The sequence below is a fragment of the Phyllostomus discolor genome, chromosome 1 (genome assembly GCF_004126475.2).
Source record: "Phyllostomus discolor isolate MPI-MPIP mPhyDis1 chromosome 1, mPhyDis1.pri.v3, whole genome shotgun sequence".
NCBI classification, from domain to species: domain Eukaryota; kingdom Metazoa; phylum Chordata; class Mammalia; order Chiroptera; family Phyllostomidae; genus Phyllostomus; species Phyllostomus discolor.
Window position 1 is genome coordinate 25,368,739 of NC_040903.2, and position 20,145 is coordinate 25,388,883.

Consider the following 20,145-nt stretch of genomic DNA (forward strand, 5'->3'; position numbering starts at 1 on the left):
TGGGGAAGCCTTTACCACCACCAGGCCTGGGGAAGTGTGGTGTGACAAGGGGAGACAAGGAACCATCAGGGAACCCAAAGAGGCCCCAAACAGAGCTGCGTGCAGCCTTGAGCTGAATGGTGCAGCCAATCCCCTGATGTTTGCAGGGGGGACAACATTTCCCCACTACCCACTTCCCTCTATTCCCTGATCTCCTTCCTGCCTCCCTCCCATTAATGGAACCTGGACACACAGGTCAGTCTGTCTCCCAGGTGGAGGGTGGAGAGGTGATGGACTTAGCCAACAGTCTCTTTTCCCAGGTCATAGTTCATCTTCTCCTCTTCTACTTAATATACGGGGTCCAGCAGAAGTAACACCGTTGAGTGTGCTTGGTGGGGTACATGAATGTCCTGTACGAGATGGACAGTAATTTGAACATTTCACCGAAAATGTCATATGATGTGCTTGAGTGTGATGTTGTTATGTTACAGAATTACATGCTCATGATTTTATAATAAAAGATTTGGTATAGGTTAGCAGCTCATAAAACAGGGGCGTTATTTGTGCCAGACCCTGTAAATCACTCTCCACAATTACCCGGCCTTCTTTTCTTTTACATGTTGATTGTCTGCCCACACCCTCTAATTCTCTCTAGAATATAATTATTTTAAAGGCTAGGACCTCGAGTTGTTTTCTCTTTTTCCTTCTTTTTTCATCACTGGGTTCTCAGCAACTACCTCGGTGCACAATACTTACGGGTCGAATGCATTATAACAGACTGGGACACAGGTAGCTTGCCCTGAGAGAAAAAGGCTTATAAGGGTCGTCTTTCTTACAAAAAGATCAGGTGACTGAACCCTCCCTGGTGCCGGGTCAGAGGGCTGCCCTCTTGCCCCCATTTCTGCAGTAGGAGGGACAGCAGGTGCGGTTCGGCCGCTACCCGCACGACCTCCTGCCTCGTTGCGGCAGCGCCGGCTCTCGGCTCTCCGGGGACTTGTGCACCCGGCTCCGTGCGCATCACCCAGGTGCTGCCCGTTTTGCCCTCCCCTCCGCAGGCAGCCCTGCGCCGGGACGTGCAGGGAGGCTGGCCGAGTCCCTCTCCAGGTCCCGTTGTGGGCAGGGAGGCAGACACCCAGCCCTCCCTCTTGGTTATTTTTAGTTGGTAGCTGACACCCCACCCCTCCGGTCCCTGGCGGAGGCGGAGCGGCCAGAGAAGGTGGAAAGCAGAGGGAGCTCCCGGCGCCTCCACGCTCGCTCCCGCGGGGACTCCAGGCGCGGCCGAGGCGAGGCGGCGCTGGGAACAGCTGCTGCGGAGTCCTCCAGCAGCAAGCTCTGCTCTCCGCCGCGGAGACCTGCACCGACGGGGGAGGGGCGTGCAGGGGAGGGGGAAAGAGGGTGGGCGGGAAGGGGCGGGGAGCGCGCTCCAGCGGCGGCGACGGCCGTTCTCATCCAGGCGGCCCAGCGCTCGAGTGGACGCGGGGCTTCGCAAATGGCTTGTCCCGCTCTCGGTCTGGAAGCTCTTCAGCCCCTGCAACCTGAGCCGCCCCCCGAGCCCGCCTTCTCTGAGGCGCAGAAGTGGATCGAGGTAGGTGCCCGCGGCTGGTGGGCGGCCTGGCAGGGGCTCTCGGGGCCACCGACCCCCTGTCTCCCACCCCACGGACTACAAGTCCAGCCTCGCCTCCCCTGGCGCTTTCTTTTGCCAGCTGCTTTGGGTCGCCCTCCAGGGCCGCAGGCGCGCTGCATCCCCTGGCGCTTTGGCACTGGAGTCTCGGGTGAGAGCGGGAGCGAATGCAGGACACTGCAGTGTAGCTGTGCGTGCCGGGGCCAGGAAGCGGTTCCCTGCACCTCCATCCCTCCTGTCCTCCAGCCGCGCAAATCTCGGCTCCCGCCGCTTCCCGGCGCAGCCACGGGAAGCGCAGTTCGAGCAGAAGCGCCGCAAAGGCGCAGGAAGCGTGAGCCCCCAGAGTCCTTGCGGACGCCGCATTTCGGGGGTCCTGCCGCAGGTCCTACCTTCCGCCTTTTGGCCCCCCACCCTGCCCTTCCGGAGCGGAGTCGGCAGTGTCTCCGCGGAAGCGCAAACCCGCTGGAGCCTCTGGCTGTGTTCCTGGTACCGGGTCAGGTGTGAGGCTGGCACCGCGCACCGGGCCGGGAACCTGCAAGACCCACCTTGGAGCGTGCCAGCCGCATAGACGTTGTCCAGCCATTGACAGCCCCCACTCCAGCCCAGAGGGGGCGGGCTCCCAGGTGCCGGGTACCCGGCCCCGTTGGCATATTTCACTTCTTAAATGACTCGGTGGCAGGCCAGGGAAATCACTGGAGCTCTCGGCTCAGTCCAGGAAGCAAGCGTTAGCTGGGTGATCCTGATTCTCGATATCTATCTGTAGAAGTAGCTTCGTAGCCCTGCGCTCCCGAAATGACGTGTGTGTGGGGCGGGGGCGAGGTGTTGGGACGCTTGGAGGGCACAAGAGGGTAAAGGTGACCCCCCAGTGATCCGTGCAATGAACCTGTTTCTCTGGACAGCCTTTCTTGAGTCTTTAGCACAAGGCAAATTTGCCCCTCCTCTCCTCGGTGGCAGACAGCCCTCCTTGGCTGTTAGTTCACAGGAAGAAACGTACCGCTTCGTCGTGACCCAGCAATGGTGAAGCCAGTTAGTGCCCAGACTGTCACTTAGTGACACCCCCTGTGGCACTGCGGATCTCAAGATGCTGCTGGGGTAACAGGGCTACCATGGTACGGATTTAAACCTGCTGATCTGCCGGCGGAAACCACGGGTTCCTTAATGCTGCTCTAATGCGCCGCCAAAGGCCTGCGCCTTACAGGGTTAACCCGTTTCCATCAAGCAAGAGTGTTAGGCAGAGTTTAGAAACATCTATTTAAAAATAGGGTTAAATAAACAGAAGGATACATCCGGGGCTCTATTGCTAAGAGCCCCAACCGTGTCCCTCATAATTCGAGAGCCCATGGCCAGAGGAGAAAAAGACCTTGGCTTTTTATTTTTGATAGGTGGCTGGAATAGCTTGGGGTGTGACAGGTGCTCTCTCTGTGCTGCATAGTCGGGCTCCCAGGACACACAGGAGACATTGTAGTCACCGGCTTAGTTAAGAGTTGGAGAACTGTATTTTTCACGTTCTTGAACTTGAAAATTCTTAGAAGAGATCTTGGGTGTGGAAGGTGGTGAGGGGAGGCTATGGGAGCAGAGCCATCTTACAATTCCAGAAGGCAAATGGTTTATTCCCAATATCCTTGATTGTCAGTGGCATTGGCATACTCTGCTTTAAAAATGTACTGTGGTATAAGTTACATACAGGAAGGTGCACAAATCTTTAGGGCACACATCCTGCTGAATTTTGACATGTCTCCATTACGCTAGCCCCTGCCTAGATCAAGTCCTCAAACACCTCTTTCATCCCAGAAGCTCACAGTCTGAAAGTGGTGGTATATTTCAAGCTAAATACCAGTACAAAAATACCAGCTTTTGTCTTTGTTCTATGGGTTAAGAAAAAGGAGGACTTCCTTAAGAAAGTAGAGTCCCCTCAGGCCCTAGAGACAGTTCGGCATTATTCTTGACACTGTACAACTGGAGAATGTGAAAACCTGAAAACCGGAATGGGGCGTGTGTGGTTCTAGGATGGGGGCCCTGGAGCTGCGTGCATTATTGAAGTGGCCTATCTCCTTTCAATTGAGGAGTTCGGTTTCACGGAAAGGAGAGCTTCCCCTCCCAGGCTACACAAAAAGGTATTTGCTCCAGGGAGAGATAGAGACTTTTCCCCCTTGCTCCCCCAAGGTTCCTCTTGAAATGCAAATGCCGTGTCTGCAAATGGGGGGGATCCGAGGAGCAGGAGCAGATGGTTCGGCCGGCAGTTGCCCGGTGAACAGAGATTCCTGGGCTAATATAGCCAATAATGCAGTACTTAGTGTGAGCTGCATTCCCGAGGGGGTTGTTATCTGGAGACAATTGCATCTCCTTCAGGGGCCCCATTGTCTTCGGCAACATCCTCATCGGCAGGGCTTTGTTTTTCACTTTTGTTCAGTTCGTGATTAAATTTCCCACAGGCCCTTTCTTTTTTCTTTTGAGTAGTCAAGAATTTCACCATTTCAGAAAAATGTTCCCTTGGGCGCAGCAGGTTAATAAACAAACTTTGCCACTTGTCACTCCTCCTTGGGCCTGAGTCTCCCTTGAGTCATGGGTTGGCCGGATGGCGAGAAAACTAAAGGAACAAGCTCTGGGAGAAAACTCCTTAGTGAGGAATTTCTCGGCCTGCAGCCGTGGCTATTTGAGGGCTGTGTTACTGGGCAGGAAATGGTGGCCTGGGAACCTGGCTTGCACCTCACTCCTCCCCCACTCCCAGCTTCTGCCTTAGCTGGCAAAGGTGAAAGCCCTAATGGAGGTCACAGACCATGTGGGAACAGTTCAGTAACACTTGCAGTGACTTTTTTATAGCTGTACGAGCAGGCGGCTTGTCTTAATGTGGGTTTGGGGAGACTCCTAAAGGAAACAGCAACCTTCAAGTATTAACTCTGACTCCTGGCAGGCAGGGGCCCACCTTCCATCCACATTCCTTTTCTGGAAGGCCTTCCTAAGCAAAGGGGCAGTAAGTGCAGCGCAGTTAGGAGGTCAGACTTCGGGGCTGGACAGCCTGGGCTTGAAGGCTGCATCTAGTGCCTTCTAGCTGGGTGACCTTGGACAGGCTGTGTTTCCTCTCCTTTGAGTTCTAAATATTTTCTTTGAAAGCTAGCTGTAGTTGGTAATAACAACAGAAATAACAAAGAGATATTGTTGAAAGCATCTGTTAGAACGGGAGTACTAATAATAGCTTACGCACCTCGGAGGAGTGACAGGAGGATTAAATACATTAATATTATATTTAAAACACTTGAATAGTGTCTAGTACTTAGGAAGCACTGTATAAATAATAGTATTAGTCTTACTGTAAATATTACTCTGCTATTATTTTGCCTACTCCCATCATTATTACTAGTACTGCTATCATACTGCTCTGTCACTGTGACTCCCATCATTAATACTGGTCTTACTGCTATTGTTGTTAATAATAACCAGAGTTGGTTTTGAAAGAGAAATTTCAGAACCCTAGGTTTCTAGTGAAAAGAGTATAATTTAATTACCTACTGATCTCATTCTCTTTCCCTTACTAACTCTGAATACTTGGACTAGAAGTTAGGTAGATGCTATGTGTTACTCTACTTGCATTAAAATAGAATAAGGGATCAAGGGAAAGCCTGTAATATCTACTCATGAAATGATCCTGATAGTCCATTAAGACTCAGAAAATGGCACCTTGGTATTGTGCTGAACATGTAGGCTTCATGCCTAGCCTTTGTTGCCAGACTTCAAGCAGAATGCTCACTGCCTGTCTCTCAGACCAGCCAAAGTCTGAGATGAATATTCATCTCAAATGCAGCAGCATTTTTTGCTCACCGAAGTCTCAATTCCTGCAGGAAAAAGAAGAATTCCTCCATTTATTTTCCTTTCTCCTTCCTCCCTCCCTTTCTTTCTTCCCTTCTTTCTTTTTCCCTGATGGTATTTATTGAGTTACAGGAGTTTGTGAGCAGGTAGATGATTCTAATTTTCTTGGTCCCCCCTCCCACCCACAACAGTATTTAGCTCTAATCTGTCATTCTTCTCTGCAATGCCGAACACATAGAAAACAGATGTCCCTTCAACTTGGTTTCAGTTGTGATTCGGAACAGGTTGCCAAGTCTTTAGGGAGGGGTTGGAAATTTCAACCCAACTCAGTCTTAGTTCTCAACTTGAGTTTCTGGACTCCTTTAACTTAATCATAGCGTTCTTGTGGGGCTTGGTGATGAATATAATCTTATTTGTGACCTAATCCATATTTCACATGAGTGGGAACTGGTTGCACTTTATCATTTTGGGTCGGTTCCCCTGCCCACTTAGAATTGTTTTTTTTTTTAATTCAACTGGGACCTGATTTTGAAGATTAAAAGCACCAAGGGTACCTTAGCTTTGCAAGACAAAAAAATATTGTATTGTTTGGCAGTAGGGAGAATTTATGTGTAGGCTTTGAGAGAATCTAGCATTTAGTGGCGAGCAGCATATGACATTTGCAATGTGATGATGAGTGAGCATATGCCATAAGTTATATAGTCATTCTAATTCTCTGTCTCTGTAGGAACTTGATGACTCACATCTTTATACTACAACAGAAATAAAACTTTGCATATGGTTCTCCAGCTCTGCACGGAGAGGGAGGGCTGAGCGACGGAGAGGGAGGGCCGAGCGGAGGAAGAGGAAGAGAAACTTTTTCTGGCAAGATCAAGAAAGGAGTAGGGTCTGAATAGATATGTAAATTAGAGCAGGCAGCATCTCTCTCACAATGACATTTAAATAGTCCGGCTTGTTTGTATACAAGGGCTGCTATGACACAATGCTGTCACATGGTAGGAGAACAGTGAGGTCCCACAGATTTGGGGAAAAGGGAAGTGGATTGGGAGGTGGAGCTGGCACTTCTTGCTCCACCATCTCCCGGGAAACCGGGTTGCATCAAGTCAACTCCAAAGGGCCAGACTGAGCTCTGGCCACCAGGAAGGGGTAGGGTGGGGCTTGTGTTCCCAGCAACTGCATCTCTCTGCCCCCTGCTCTTTGCTGACAGATAACAATGGAGCCATGATGCAGACATCTGGCTGTGATTCCGAGGGTGGCAGCTAGTGCGGGGTGGGACCAGGAAGTTCCTGGACATTGGCCTGGCAGCTTCTCTTTTTGCTTTGGACCATTTTGAAACTTAAATATGTTACAGTTAGGGGTAACAAGATAATGATAGTGATGGCAATGAAGTTAATGATCATGGGTGAAAGCTGGTAGGTATTTTTAAAATTAAATTTATTGGGGTGATATCAGTTAATAAGGTTATATAGTTTTCAAGTTAAAAGCTGATATGTACTTTTTTTGAAAGATTTTATTTATGTATTTTTAGAGAGGGAAGGGAGGGAGAAAGAGAGAGAGAGAGAAACATCAATGTGTGGTTGCTGGGGGCCATGGCCTGCAACCCAGGCATGTGCCCTTACTGGGAATCGAACCTGTGATGCTTTGGTTCACAGCCCGTGCTCAATCCACTGAGCTATGCCAGCCAGGTGGACGCTGATATGTATTGAGTTCTTACTGTGTGCCAGTCACTGGGCTAAAAAGTCTATGTATGCATTAATACCTTAGGAATAAGTGCTATTATTTATCCCTGTGTGCAGATGAGAAAATTGGGGCTCTGAGCAATTGTCTTGCCCAAAGTCACACTCAAGTGGCAGAACTGGGACTTTAAGGCATCCTCCCTTCCACAAATACATGTATCTAAATATCCAAGATATTCAAAATGTGTGGTTGGGGAAACTGGGATTTTCAGGAGTTAGAAGACTGTCCAGAGTCATCTAGTCACAACGTACCTGTTAGAGTCAGGATTTGGACCCAGGCAGACTGCAGCCCTTGCTATCCGATCCCTTAATGGTGTCCCACATTTGCTGTGCAGAGGTGCTTCCCCGCCCCCATACGTAGAGGCAGGATGTGGATTTCAAGAAGCTGTAGCTCCCTAAACCATTTCCCATAGTCCATCTTTCAGCGGCAGGACTTAGGGGCTCTCCTCACTTGGAGAGACGGCCTCAGTGTTACATTGGGTGGGGAGCAGGAAGCCAAGTAGGTGGTGGTGCTACCCAGGCCCTCAGGCAAGAAGAATCAGGCTCCTCAGCTTTGCGTGCTGCCTCCAGATTTCGCGTTGCTCGGCGGTTGCCTGTAGTTGAGGGCTGCTAGAATCTGGTTCCCATCTCCTGTTGTTATTGCCACAGCCCTCAGTCACTCCACTGAAGTTTTATTAGGGCAAAGTAATTAGTTTTTGACTTTTTAAAGTTTGCTGATTCATTAACATACGGTTTCTTTAGATGATAGATATTCTAGCATGTTTTATGTTTATGACATTAGAGACCGTAGCTCTTTTGTTATATATAGTTTTATCTCCAGGGCCTGTTTCGTGTGAGGATAAATGAATGCATAGTCCTTGTGTGCTTGTAACATTTTCTAATGCAGCAGGTGCATTATTCTATATTTTACACTCCCCAGAGAGTTTGAGTAAAGACCTAATACCTGTGTGGTCTGTTTTGTTCTGCAAACACGGGTGCGGAGGGATATCTCTTCTCAGTGCTGATGTGTTTAAGCATTGTTGGCACATCTGTCCGAGGCCTTTACCACAGCTCTGTCACCTCTACCTGCGAGTTCTCCCATCTGGACAAGATCTCACCTGGGAACGGTGCTGTTGCTGAGTTCAGCCAAGAGGCAGCTTCTTTGCACAGAGGAGATTGGCAGCCTCCTCTGCAGGGCTCCAGGTCCCATCCTTCTACTGAAGGGCCCGAACAAAGCAGCTCTGTGGCTTCTGGGAATCTTGGCTGGTAGTCGGCGGCCCTATCACCTGCATTCCTGTCTACCCCCAATCATCCGGGCCTTCATCTTCATGACTGAGGACTGACGCACTTCACACTGGTTGATTTTTGGCTAAACTGCTCTGATTGGAACTAGCTTTTCTTTTTAAGCCCAGTTCACTATTCTGCGATTTAGAAAAATGTACAATACACTTTTATAATATTCCCCTCATTTGTTCCTCAGGGTGTGTGTGTGTGTGTGTGTGTGTGTGTTTACATTTAAAGCAAAAGAAAGGTATCAGATATGATTTTTGGGGGGCGGGAGATTAGGGTGGGAAAAAACATGACTTTAGTGTGATTACATGAGAGGAAAAGATAATTGAATGTTCTTTTTAAGTGATTGAGAAATATAAAGATAGCCTAAACTAGGGGGTTACTAAATGATACAGGGAAAAAAAGTCGTCCTTTAAAAATAAAAGAATGACAGAATAACGGAAGGACCTCTGCCTGGATGCAAGGAGATGTTATATCTCCCTCTGCAAGGCAGAGGGGTGTCATGGAGGTCAGTTCTGCGGTGGTGAGATTCCACATTCACAGAGTTGAAAACGACATTCCCAAACAGGTGTGCTCACGCAGCGAACTCTGTTGGGACGGCCATCAGATCTCAGGGAACTGTCTTTGGCGTAAGGGGGGAAAATGAGGTGAGGTTGTCCAATAACAAGTACCTAAGGAATATCTTGGCTGACACCTTTCCCACTAAACTAGACGATTGGCAGAACTGTGTCCTTATATCTTTGCTGGCACCTTCAGAGTTAAGTGTTGGTTAGGTTGAGAGAGCCCCACGTTGCCACGGCTCTGCACTCTGCCCGGGGTAGTCTCTCTGCTGCAGCTACTGCGGAATGCCTGCCGCTGGGCCTCCCGGTCCACCTTGGAAGTGAGGGCCGTACCCCACCCTTCAATCCCTAAATAGCCCATTAGGAGGCCATGTGAGAATAGGCCTGCCCTTTAAAAAAAAATAAAGGTCAAGGGCATAAGGGCTTGTGGCTTTTTTATTTCCGTGATCCAATACTGTTATTAAAAAAAGTCTTCAGCCTTCTATTTTACCAAGTGGGTGCACCAAGTGAGGAATTCAAGTTACATTTATTGTGATGAGCACACAGCTCTCTTTTTCTCCCCAAGAGACATTTAGGAAATGATGTTCAAACAATTATTTATTCTAATGGGTAACTGAATGATGGCTTGGATAGGCTTAGTCAAATGGTTTAAACTATGAAAATTATTATGTGGGATGCTTGGCTGTCACCCATTTGTTAGCTCGCTTCAATGTAAACACTCAAAATAAGCATTAATGGTGCAAATAAGCATTAATATGTGAAAGTGTTTTAAGCAAATTAAAAATTTCATTTCCTGAAAAGTGTTTATGAAGCCCCAGCAATGTGCCAGCCATGCTTCTAAGAACCAGGGTTAGACGGTGAACAAAATAAACGTAATTCATGTCCACATGAGGTGCACAGTGTAGCTGGGGGTGGGGAAGCAGAGAGCTCACATGGTAAATCTGTAATTACAAATTGGGGTAAATACCATGAAGACAAAAATGGGGGTTTTAAGAGAAAAGTACTTGAGGCAGACAAGGACTGAGAGTGAAAATAATACCTGACCTAGGACCGTTGAAGGGTGCTGAGCAGGGCAATAATAAGACTGCTGTTAGTTTATTGAGATAAAGGCTTTCATATGCATGCAACACATGCTTTTATTGTGAACATGCTTTGGAAAAAAGTAGAAAAAAGTAGAAATGCTCTTGTCGTTCTCCAGGTGTGTTAAAGGCAGGTATGTGGGAGGGTAGAGGGCCGGGAAGGGAGCTGAGTCAGAAGTTCTCAAATATTCTTGCAGGCCACTCAGGAAAGGGTTTGCATGATGATCCACTGCACCTCTCAGGACTGAGGCCCCGATAAATAAAAAAAATCTTCTAGGAGAAATGGTAGAGAGAACTCTGCAATCGAAATTCTTATACAAAATAGGGCTGTAGAGGCCCTGCTCCATTCTGAGGTCAGAAGGGGCTGTAAGAAACCTTTTTGCTTTTCAGTGAGTGAATAGAGCAATTCTGTGTGAGACTTTGGAGGCGGCACCCACAGATGTCTTCTGATTGGGGAACCTGCCCCCAAATTCCTCTAAAAGAAGGGGCTTTATAAATTAATCAAGTCATGTGCTGTTTGGGAGCCCCATAAGTTGTAACTTGTGGAGGTTCGTGATTTAGGTTTCTTTTAACACTCAAACCCATCTTTCTAGACCCCAGTTCCTCATGGTCCAATGTGGCTGCTAGAGATTCATCGTCACATCACCCTTCCAGGAAGCAGGATGGAGAAATGGAAAATGAAGAGTGTGTCCTTGCCTTATAAGAGGACTTCTAGAAGATTCTGACAGGCATTTCTTCCGTTTTATTGCCAGAATTTCAGTAGCATGGCCACTCGTGAATGCAGGGGAGCCTGCAGTGTCCCCAGGTCATAGTCTGGGTTCTGTTCCTCAGGAGTCAGGAGATCAAGGTAGGGACACCCTGGCATGCCCCTTCTCTACTTCTCCAGCGACAGAGCCTTTCAGGACAGCTTAAATATGGCCACCTCTGAGGTGGACTCCCTGCTTCCTAGCTTCCTGATCCTTCCTTCTCTGTACACACCTGCCATTTAGCCTTCACCTCTGCCAGAAAAGTTGTCCCATTTCACAGGGATGAAGGTATGTTCGGGTAGGATCCACCACCTTTGACAAACCCCAGAGCCCTTGTGGCCAAGGGCTGGGTCCTCCTTGCTGTATTCCCTCTGCACCCTGCCAGGGCCCCAGAGCCACAGTACCCACTGCCAGAGAGATTTCTCGGTGAGCCTGTGCCCGGCTATAATTGCCTGATTGGCACTTGGACTCTGCTGTGGCAGAGAAAATAGACTCTGTTGCTGCCCCGACAGGAAGCAAAGTGTTTTTTTAAAAAGACTGATTAAAAAAAGCAGTTTACCCAATAGTTGCCTGGAGACAGTCAGTGATTGGACACTTGGAAAGCGATTCCACTGTTGGCTCTTAGATAGGTGGTATCAGTTGAAGGAATTATTTAGGAGGCCAACCTTCCTCTCAGGTTGGATGGGTGCAGGGCTCCCTGCACTTGGAGGTCCTGTCTGCAGGGTTGGACAGCAAACAGCTCTGTTTTTAAAATAAACATGCCCCGGCACTCTACGCTGCGACTCTCACCTTCCGTTTCTCTCCTCACCTCAAAGCAGTCTCCATCCTCTTCCTCGCCTGGTGTCAGAGAATTACCTGTTCAGGCAATTCCCATATATTAATATGAGTACTTCCAATTGCAGAGTATCTAAAAAGAAAAAAACAGTGAAGAATTTTTATTATAGTGGCTACCTATATGGGTTCTGTTAGGTAGTTTTAAAAAGAAAATACCCCACCCACACCAGTGACTAGTAGCTGGCACTCATAAAGGATCATGGCTATGACCACTAATTGTCATGACCCAATGGAAACACTGACAAATGGCATCCTCTCTGCCTTTCTCACACAAAATTAAAAAAGGAGCTTGTGGAGCTGAATGTTGTCATCAGCCAACAGATGTGGTTGCCGCCTGTTTCCTCAGGAACTTTGCAAGATGTCATAAAGGGGGGTGGTGACAAGTGGAAGCCTGATTCATTATGTTTCAAGAGTTGACATAATGTGATAATATAAAGCAATAACGTGGCTAGTTCAGTGCCAAATAAAATAATAATACTTATCATAACGTACTTTTTTGTGGGTCAGTGCTAGGCTAGGTGCTTGTTTGAGTGAATGACATAATATCTATATGTATGTAGATATATTTAGATATATATAATGATATGTATATAAACATATAATGAGATTTTATCTATCTATCATCTATCGATGATATATACATCTGTATATCTATCACCTGGTATAGTGCCTGGTAAATAAGGAGCTTCTCAGATAAGAACCACTTTATGCCCATTTTACAGATGGGAAAACTGGAGCACAGGAATGTGAACTGATTTGCCTGCAGTTCCATAGCCAATAAGTGGCAGAGCTGGGATCTGAACCCAGACAGTCTTGTTCCAGAGTTTGAACTTGGGCTGGTGACCTTCATGCTCTAGAAGTAAAGCAAAACTTCTAAAAATATCATGATCCCAACCCAACTATCCAACGAAGCAGAAGACCTATTTCCCTTTCCTACCCGCTCTTTCTCTTAACAGGTGTTAAGAGAAAAGATTGAGCATCTTTTTTTGGTGCATGGTGCTGTTAGTTGCTAGGAAACAGCCCACCTGTTTGGCTCCTGAACATGTTATCTGAAACTGGAGCCTTTTCAGTGTTTTTAAAAAGATAAATTTTGGCAAGAGAGTGGTCAGGGCTATGATGAAACATTATAGGAAAATGCCCATGGCCAGTGTGTGGAACTATTTTACTCCTTTCTCTTCACTTTCTCATCTCTTTGTCCCCTTGATTGAGATCTGGTTCTCCCTCTGTGTTCAAATAGTCCTGGGCACGTACATCAAGAAATGAAATCATTATTAAGAGGGGGGAAAAAAGCATGTATAGTTAGTGTGTCTCCCTGCCAGGCATTGTGCTAGGTTCGCTATATTTGTCATCTGTTTAATCCTTGTGTAATAGACATCTGTTGCCTGCCGTTCCAGTTCAGCATTTTCCACTTTGTGTGTTCCAATCAGATTCACTCATGTTAAGACTGGGAGGCAGGCCAGTCAGGATTCTCATCTGACGTTGCTCCTAGGACCTCAAGCAGTGCCCCTGATGGAGGTCCTTCCCTTGGCTTTCCCATGGGGTGCTTCCTGGCCACAGCTCCACTCACACCTGGCATGGGCCCCTGGTGTTCTGAGCAAATATAATGTGTTTTTTGATGCTGTGATTATTGCATATGAAATTGGAAAAATAGGGAATGATGCTTTGTAAGGCACACGTTGCAATGGCTCACATGAGATTTTTCTTGGTACCCTAACCTTTTACATCACCTCACTTTGTAAGGTGTATAATGTCTAATCACTATGTTGCTCATCTCAAACTAATATACTATTCTGTGTCAACTATAATTGAAAAAAAATACATTTTGCATCACCAAATAGCAGTAGCTGAAAGCAAAGTAGGCTGGTACAGGTGAACCAGGGAGGTGACCATTCCCTGTTCTTGCTCTGGGCTCCATTTGGCTTTTTCCTGTTACCAGATCTCATTGTCTGCAATCTTTCTGCATTTTTCTCTTTTCTCCATAATGGAGTGGCCTGTCTTTCTGTGCATGCTCTTCATCCTGCCCCCTTTCGGCTGTCCTACCATTTTAGTGTAAGTTCCATATTTATTCTGTAATAGGAAAGAGAAAAAATCTTTTTATCTGTGCTGGTAATGTTCAGCATTTTTATTCTTTTTGTTAGTGTTCTGTTTACAAACTTGAGCGTGATTTGAGCTTTCTGCCCCAATTCTGTATTTTCCATAAGCCCTGTTATTTTCTAGTGTGTGATTTAGCAAAATATGAGGTTTTTGGTTATTTGTCTTACTTTGAAACATACTCATTCCTTTTCAGGAATGTGCACATTGTTTTATAGTAAATATACTTGGATGCTCATGTTTTGTGCCGACTTACTACACAAAACATGAATATCTCTCACTCACACGCTCACATACAGATGAGTAAAACAACAGCTTGGAGATTCCTGACACTGGAGTCTGGGATCTTGGCTCATCCTTATGAGCCTCAAAACTTCTTTTTTTTAGGAGCTTATTTTCTATCTACTACTCGAAGACCTTGGACAGCCCTTCCAGAAGAAGCTCCTCTTGCCTTTGGAGAGATAGTGGAATATTGTTTTCTACTTTGCCTGTTCCAATAAGTTTTTTTCCTGACACATTTTTTGGGGGTGGAATTTTTTTTACCTTGATAGTGTTTAAAGTAGCAGTCTTCTCCCAAAGGAAACTACAGGAGTTATTTGTTATGGGTGAGAACCTCTTGGGAGGCGAGTGGGCCAAGAGGAAGCTGAAGCTTGAGGGTAAGTGGTTTGTCCAAGCGTCACTGATTTCTAGGTTGTCGATAGTCACGTGGCCTGCCTGCACCAGTGTGCATGCATTGGCAACTTCTCTCAGTTTGGGACAGTCTTCATTCATTCATGGTATGTTTGTTGAGCACATGCTAGGAACTCAGTAGTATATGAGACAAACGTGGCTCCTGCCCTGGTGGGGTTACATTCCACCAAAACCCACAGACCCTGGACACCAAATCCTGTGTGTGATGTCTGTTCAGAAAGGGAGGAGCTGGCTATCAGGACCTCCTTTGGTTTTGGGGGCTTTGGGCTGGGCTCTCTGAAAAAGTGCTGTTTAAACTGAGACCCAAAGGATGAGCAGGAACTGGCCAGACCGAAAAAGTAAAAAATAAAAAGCAGGAAATTGTGTTCTAGGTAGAGGCTCCTGGCTGTGTAAAGACTCCAGAGAAAGCGCCAGAGGAGCCCAGGAAGGTGGGAGCTTTGGGAGTCAGGGCGAGGGAGGTGCGGGATGAAGCTGGAGTGGGTAGCAGGATGGCGGCTCGGCCCTGACGCAGAAGGTCAGGGTCCCCGTGCTGCCTCTGGCCCAAGCCCGGGGCCATGGCTGGCTCTCTGTTGGAGGACAGTGATCAGATTTTCTCTAAACTCCATGAAATTGCCATAGATCATGACAAAAATTTATGAGGGCTAATAGCTTAGCTGGCCCTGTTCTAAACATTTAATTTCTCAACCATCCTGTGAGCTAGGGACAGGCTCTTATTATTCTCATTTTGCAGAGAGGTAAGTGAATGGCCATAGTCACATAGTCATTACATGGTGGAGTGGAGTAATCTTCACATGCAGGCAGCCTGGCTGCGCTGACCTCTGCTAGTAACCACCATGCCGAGGGGCGTGATACAGGCTCTTCACCAAAGGCATCCTTCAAGGGTATTGGTGAGGGGCAGCAAGAGTTGGGGGGCAGGGTTGGGGGTAGACTAAGGATCTTGGAGATCAGTGTTGGTTTTTGACACGTTTTCAGTGTTTAGAAAGAACCCTTCCCCGCACTTGGGGTGTTGAACAGACAATGCATTGTACAGACGATGTGTTGTAGAACTGTGCCCCCGAAACCTGTAACATTTTGTTACCCAGTGTCACCCCAGCAAATTCAGTAGAAAAGAAATCCCCCAAATGAATCCCTTCACCCAATAGTTGCTGCCATCTGCAGCAAGGGGAGACATCTTCTCCGAAGGAGGCTCCAAGCATCTCTCCCACCCCACATTCTAATGCATATGAGGACTTGAGGGGGACCTGGGGTTGCTTTGACATGATGAGCCACTGACTTTTAACTTCCGTTAAGAGTTGTAAATTATATGATGTGTTAACATTTTTTTTTATTCATTTGGTTTTAGGTGAGGCGTGTGCAATAATTTTTTTCATTCAAAATTTTCTTTGTGTGTTTTGGTATTTGATGACTACCAAACAGAAATCCAATTGAAACGGGCTTTAGGAAAAAAAAAACGTGGCTCATTGACAGTCTGGAGATAGATCCCCATGTCAGACAAGGCTGACTCAGCAGCTCAGTGATATCGATAAGGACCTGGATTTTTCTCAGCCTTTCAGCTGTGCTGTGCGTTGCGTGGCTTTATGCCAGGCTTTATGTAGTGTAGCCACACCTGTCCTACCCCGTCCCAGAGAGTCCAGGCGTTTCCCCTTGATGGCTGCCTGGGCGAGAGCAATTTTGGTCTTCATATTCTTTTTACATTTGCTGGCCAGAGAAAGAGGCCCCACCCCTCACTCATGATCCTCGGGAGGATAGACAAGCTGATAAGCTCAAGCCAGCCAGGGTCCACCCTGGTCCATCCCTAACAAAGGCTCTGGCTGCTACCCAACAGAGAAGCAGTGAATTCCCTACAGGAAAATCTGGGAGAAGTGGATGCTGAGGATGCCACCAACATATGGTGCCACTTTTTTTAAATTTTATTTATTTATTTTTAGAGAGAGAAGGGAAGGAGGAAGAGCGAGAAAGAGAATCATTCATGTGTGGTTGCTGGGGGCTGTGGCCGGCAACCCAGGCATGTGCCCTGACTGGGAATCAAACCTGCGACACTTTGGTTTGCAGCCCGTGCTCAATCCTCTGAGCTATGCCAGCCAGGCCTCCACTTTTTAATTAAAATGTGATAATATATAGGAATACATATATGAGCGGTAAGACTGTACAGAAAAAAATCAAAGAAATTATTAAAATAGAAATTTAGAACAATGGCTACTTCTCAGAGTTGACCATGGAATTATAACCTGGGATTGGTTAAAAAGGCATTCATAGGCTGTTTTACTCCTGCTATTATAAGACTAGAAAAGGGTCATGTTTAGACATATGATTGAGTGTCAGGTATCCGACCCTGTCCTGGTTGGGTAGTTCTATTGATTTGAGGGTGTAAAAAATGTGACTGGATGAATCAGATTGACTTTGAAATGCTGATTTAAAAATAATGTAACTTCTACTACTCCATAGGAAAAACAATCAAGCAATCTGACTAAAGATTTGCCAGAGGAACTGAATAGACATTTTTCCAAAGAAGACATAGAACTGACCAACAGGTACATGCAAAGGTGCTCCATGTTACTAATCTTTAAGGAAACACAAATCAAAACCACAATGAGATGCCACTTCACACTGTTAGAATGGCTGTCACCAAAAAGATAAGGGACAAGTGGCAGGGATGTGGAAGAAAGGGAACTCTCATGCCCTGTTGGTGGGAAGGTAAATTGGTGCAGCCACTATGGAAAACAGTATGGAAGTTAGTCAAAAAATTAAAAATAGATCTCCCATATGATTCAGCAGTCTCACTTGTGGGTACGTATCCAAAGAAAGGAAAACAGAATCTCCAGGCGATACCTGCACCCCCACATTCGCTGCAGCCGTGTTCACAATAGCCCAGACATAGAAACAACCTGAGTGTCAGTCAACGGATGAATGGATGGAGAAGATGCCGTACACAACACTGGACTATTACTGAGCCATGAGAAGGGAGGACATTCCACCGCTTGCGACAACATGGATGGATCTCGAGGGCATTATGCTGAGTAAAATACTGTGTGGTATCACTGATACGAAGAATCTAAAAAATAAGTCAAACTTAAAAAGTCAAGCAGAGAGTAGGAAAGTGGTTGCCTAGGGCTGGGGAGGGGGAATAGGGAGGAGTCGGTAAGAGGATGCAGACTTTCAGTTATAAGATGCGTGAAGCCCGAGGACCTAATGTAAAGCATGGTGACTGTAGTCGATACCGCTGTGCTATGTAATTGAAATTTGCTGAGAGAGTAGAACTTTAGTATCTTCTGTTCCACTAAAAAAATAAAAAGAAAGAGAAAAAAGGAAGCGAGACGATGGATGGACTTGTTAATTAACTAGAGGGAAGGAACCCTTTCACAATGTATATGTCTATCAAATTACCACAGTGTACACTTTAAATATCTTACGATTTTGTCCATAAAGCTGGAAAAATATAAAAAGGTCCTTCTGGGTGTTTCAACTGTGCTTTCTTCCCAATAAATGCACCTTTTTACCAAATTATAAAATAGCAGCTCTGAAAAAGTGTTCCAAATGAAAGTACCCAGTACCAGAATCTGAGTTGTTTTCCCCGTTCAATTTCACATTCCTCAGGTGAGGATGTAGTTTTCGGAGCCTCATGCCCAGAAATAACAAAGCCACGCAGTTGCTGTTCGCTGGCCACCCTGGGGCTGGAGAATGTTCGGCACTGCGCCTGCACACTCCCCAGGCATGTGGGGCCCTTCTAAAAGTGGACACGCGGCTGTCGCCCACTGATCCTCTGGTTGAGTGACCCAGATTGGCACGGCGCAGCTGGGTCTCGCACAGAGCCTGTACGGGAAAGAGGAAGGTAAAAATAAAACGTGGTTGAGTAGCTGGGTTGGTGTCAGGATACTTGAAAGCTCCTTGGTTACTTTGCTAGTTTTTGGTCAGATTTTCACTTTCTTTTTTTAATGGGATAGTGGTGGCTAGAATGACAGTTTTCTAGGTTTCTTAGATTTGGTAGAATAGTTTCACATAGCACAGCAAAACAAAGTTCTGGGGTACTTTTTCTATATGTAGAGATGTATGTTTGGAGAGTTTTAAAAATATTTTACCCTTGATCTGAGTTCTTATTTATCCTATTACTCATCGTTTAGGTCCTGACTTACTCTCTGAAACAAGACAATTTCTCTTCCTTTTCAACTATTAATAGAATGAAATGAGCTTGTTATTATAGTTCTTTTGTAAAATATACTTTTCTTTGTTATCTAAGAAAGATAAGTAACAGGGTTTAAAAGTCTGATGCCAGTTATCCAATGCAAATAGTTTTTCAACCCGGCCATTTTTGGGGATTTTAACATTTGTATTTTCAAAGTGTGGGTTTCCTAATTTTTGAAGCTCTGGTCCATATTAGTGGAAACTTTGAGATTTTAGTTTTGGCACTTGACCAAGAGTTTTTTCTTTTTTAAGTGCAGATCCTATATCACATTTTCCTCAGTTACTGATAGCTTTGAACTATATGCGATTTTTTTTTCTCCCTGAATGCTTTGTGGCTTCTAATGTAAGCATCTCTCTATGAGCTGTAGATGGAAAATGAAATCCCTAAAGGGCCTTTGTCTTGCAATAGCAATTAAAAACAATAGCAAATATTTATATTTCAAATGTATGGGAATGTGAGTATAACTTATTTTAAAAATAAAATGATCTTAACATACCTAGTGGAGACATATTTCTGAAAAAAGTTTTTCCTACAATGTTTACATTATCACACTAGTTCTGATAAAAGTTCAAAGAATTTTCTAACATTTTCATTCATTAAGTTACTAATTTACAAAACATCTACTAAGAGACTGGTAATGGTGATGGGTTTCTTTTGAGGGTGATGGAAATATTTTAGAACTAGGTAGTGGTGATGGAACTTAGTACAACTACTAAAAATCTGAATTATATACTTTCAAAAGATGAATTACGGTATGTGAGTTGTATCTTAGCAACAACAATCCAAAAATCTGTTAATAGCTTTTAATGCTCCAGGCAGTGTTCTCAGTACTGAAGATATCTAAATGAACACATGAAATGACAACTTCTGGGCATAGAGTAGTCAGCTCTTGGTACAATAGTGCAGTATGAAAAACCACTCCAAAAATGCAGTGGCAAATAGCAGTAGTATTTTTTCCCCTTGTTCACAATTCAAGGTGAACAGCTGGAGCTGTTCTGCTTCAAGCTCTAGCTTGGCTGTAGTTGGCTCAGGGCTGTGGGCTGGGTTTAGGTCTGTTTCATGGGTCTTTGTTCCCCTGGACCAGAGGCTACCTGGGGGTGTTGTCTTTATGGCGAAGGAATGACAGGTGCACCAGAGCCCAGCCAAATCATGCCACCGATTTCAAGTCTCTTCTTGCGTTGCATCTATCACATTCCACTGCCAAAGCAAGTAATGGGGCCAAGCCCAGAGTCAGTGGGACAGGGAAAGACATTCTGCTTATAGTGGGAGAGGAGGGGAGTGACTAGTTTTTGGACAGTACTCCAGCCTGTCACAAAGTGTTAGGAAACAGGTCTGTGCAGAGTCTCTGGGAGCCGCAAAGGAAGAAGCGAACATTTTTTCCTTGGGTAGGGGTCAGCATCTTTGAGGAGATGGACATTGGGTTGAGTCTTGAAAGTGAGCAAGCGTTGTACGTTGGATGGGGAAGAGAAGTGAGAAGAAGCGAGAGAGCAAGGGCTGGAGAAAGGCCTTGCAGGTCGTGAGGGGAGCTTGAGCAGAGGCAGGGAGGTCTGCAGGAG

At 46.0% G+C, this 20,145-nt stretch overlaps 1 protein-coding gene across 20 annotated transcripts in view; it reads left to right on the forward strand.

Annotated features, from left to right (window-relative positions):
• Positions 1-1,387: 1,387 nt before the first annotated feature.
• The window catches only part of LIMCH1 (LIM and calponin homology domains 1), a 316,639-nt gene continuing 297,881 nt past the window's right edge, over positions 1,388-20,145 (forward strand). For 19 of the 20 annotated variants that reach the window (XM_036020029.1, XM_036020033.1, XM_036020045.1 and 16 more), the window contains exon 1: positions 1,388-1,564. In XM_036020029.1, the coding sequence (XP_035875922.1) occupies positions 1,469-1,564 (96 nt within the window). In that variant the 5' untranslated portion in view covers positions 1,388-1,468. The remainder of the gene's footprint in view (positions 1,565-20,145) is intronic. The other variant, XM_028505665.2, reaches the window with a different exon arrangement.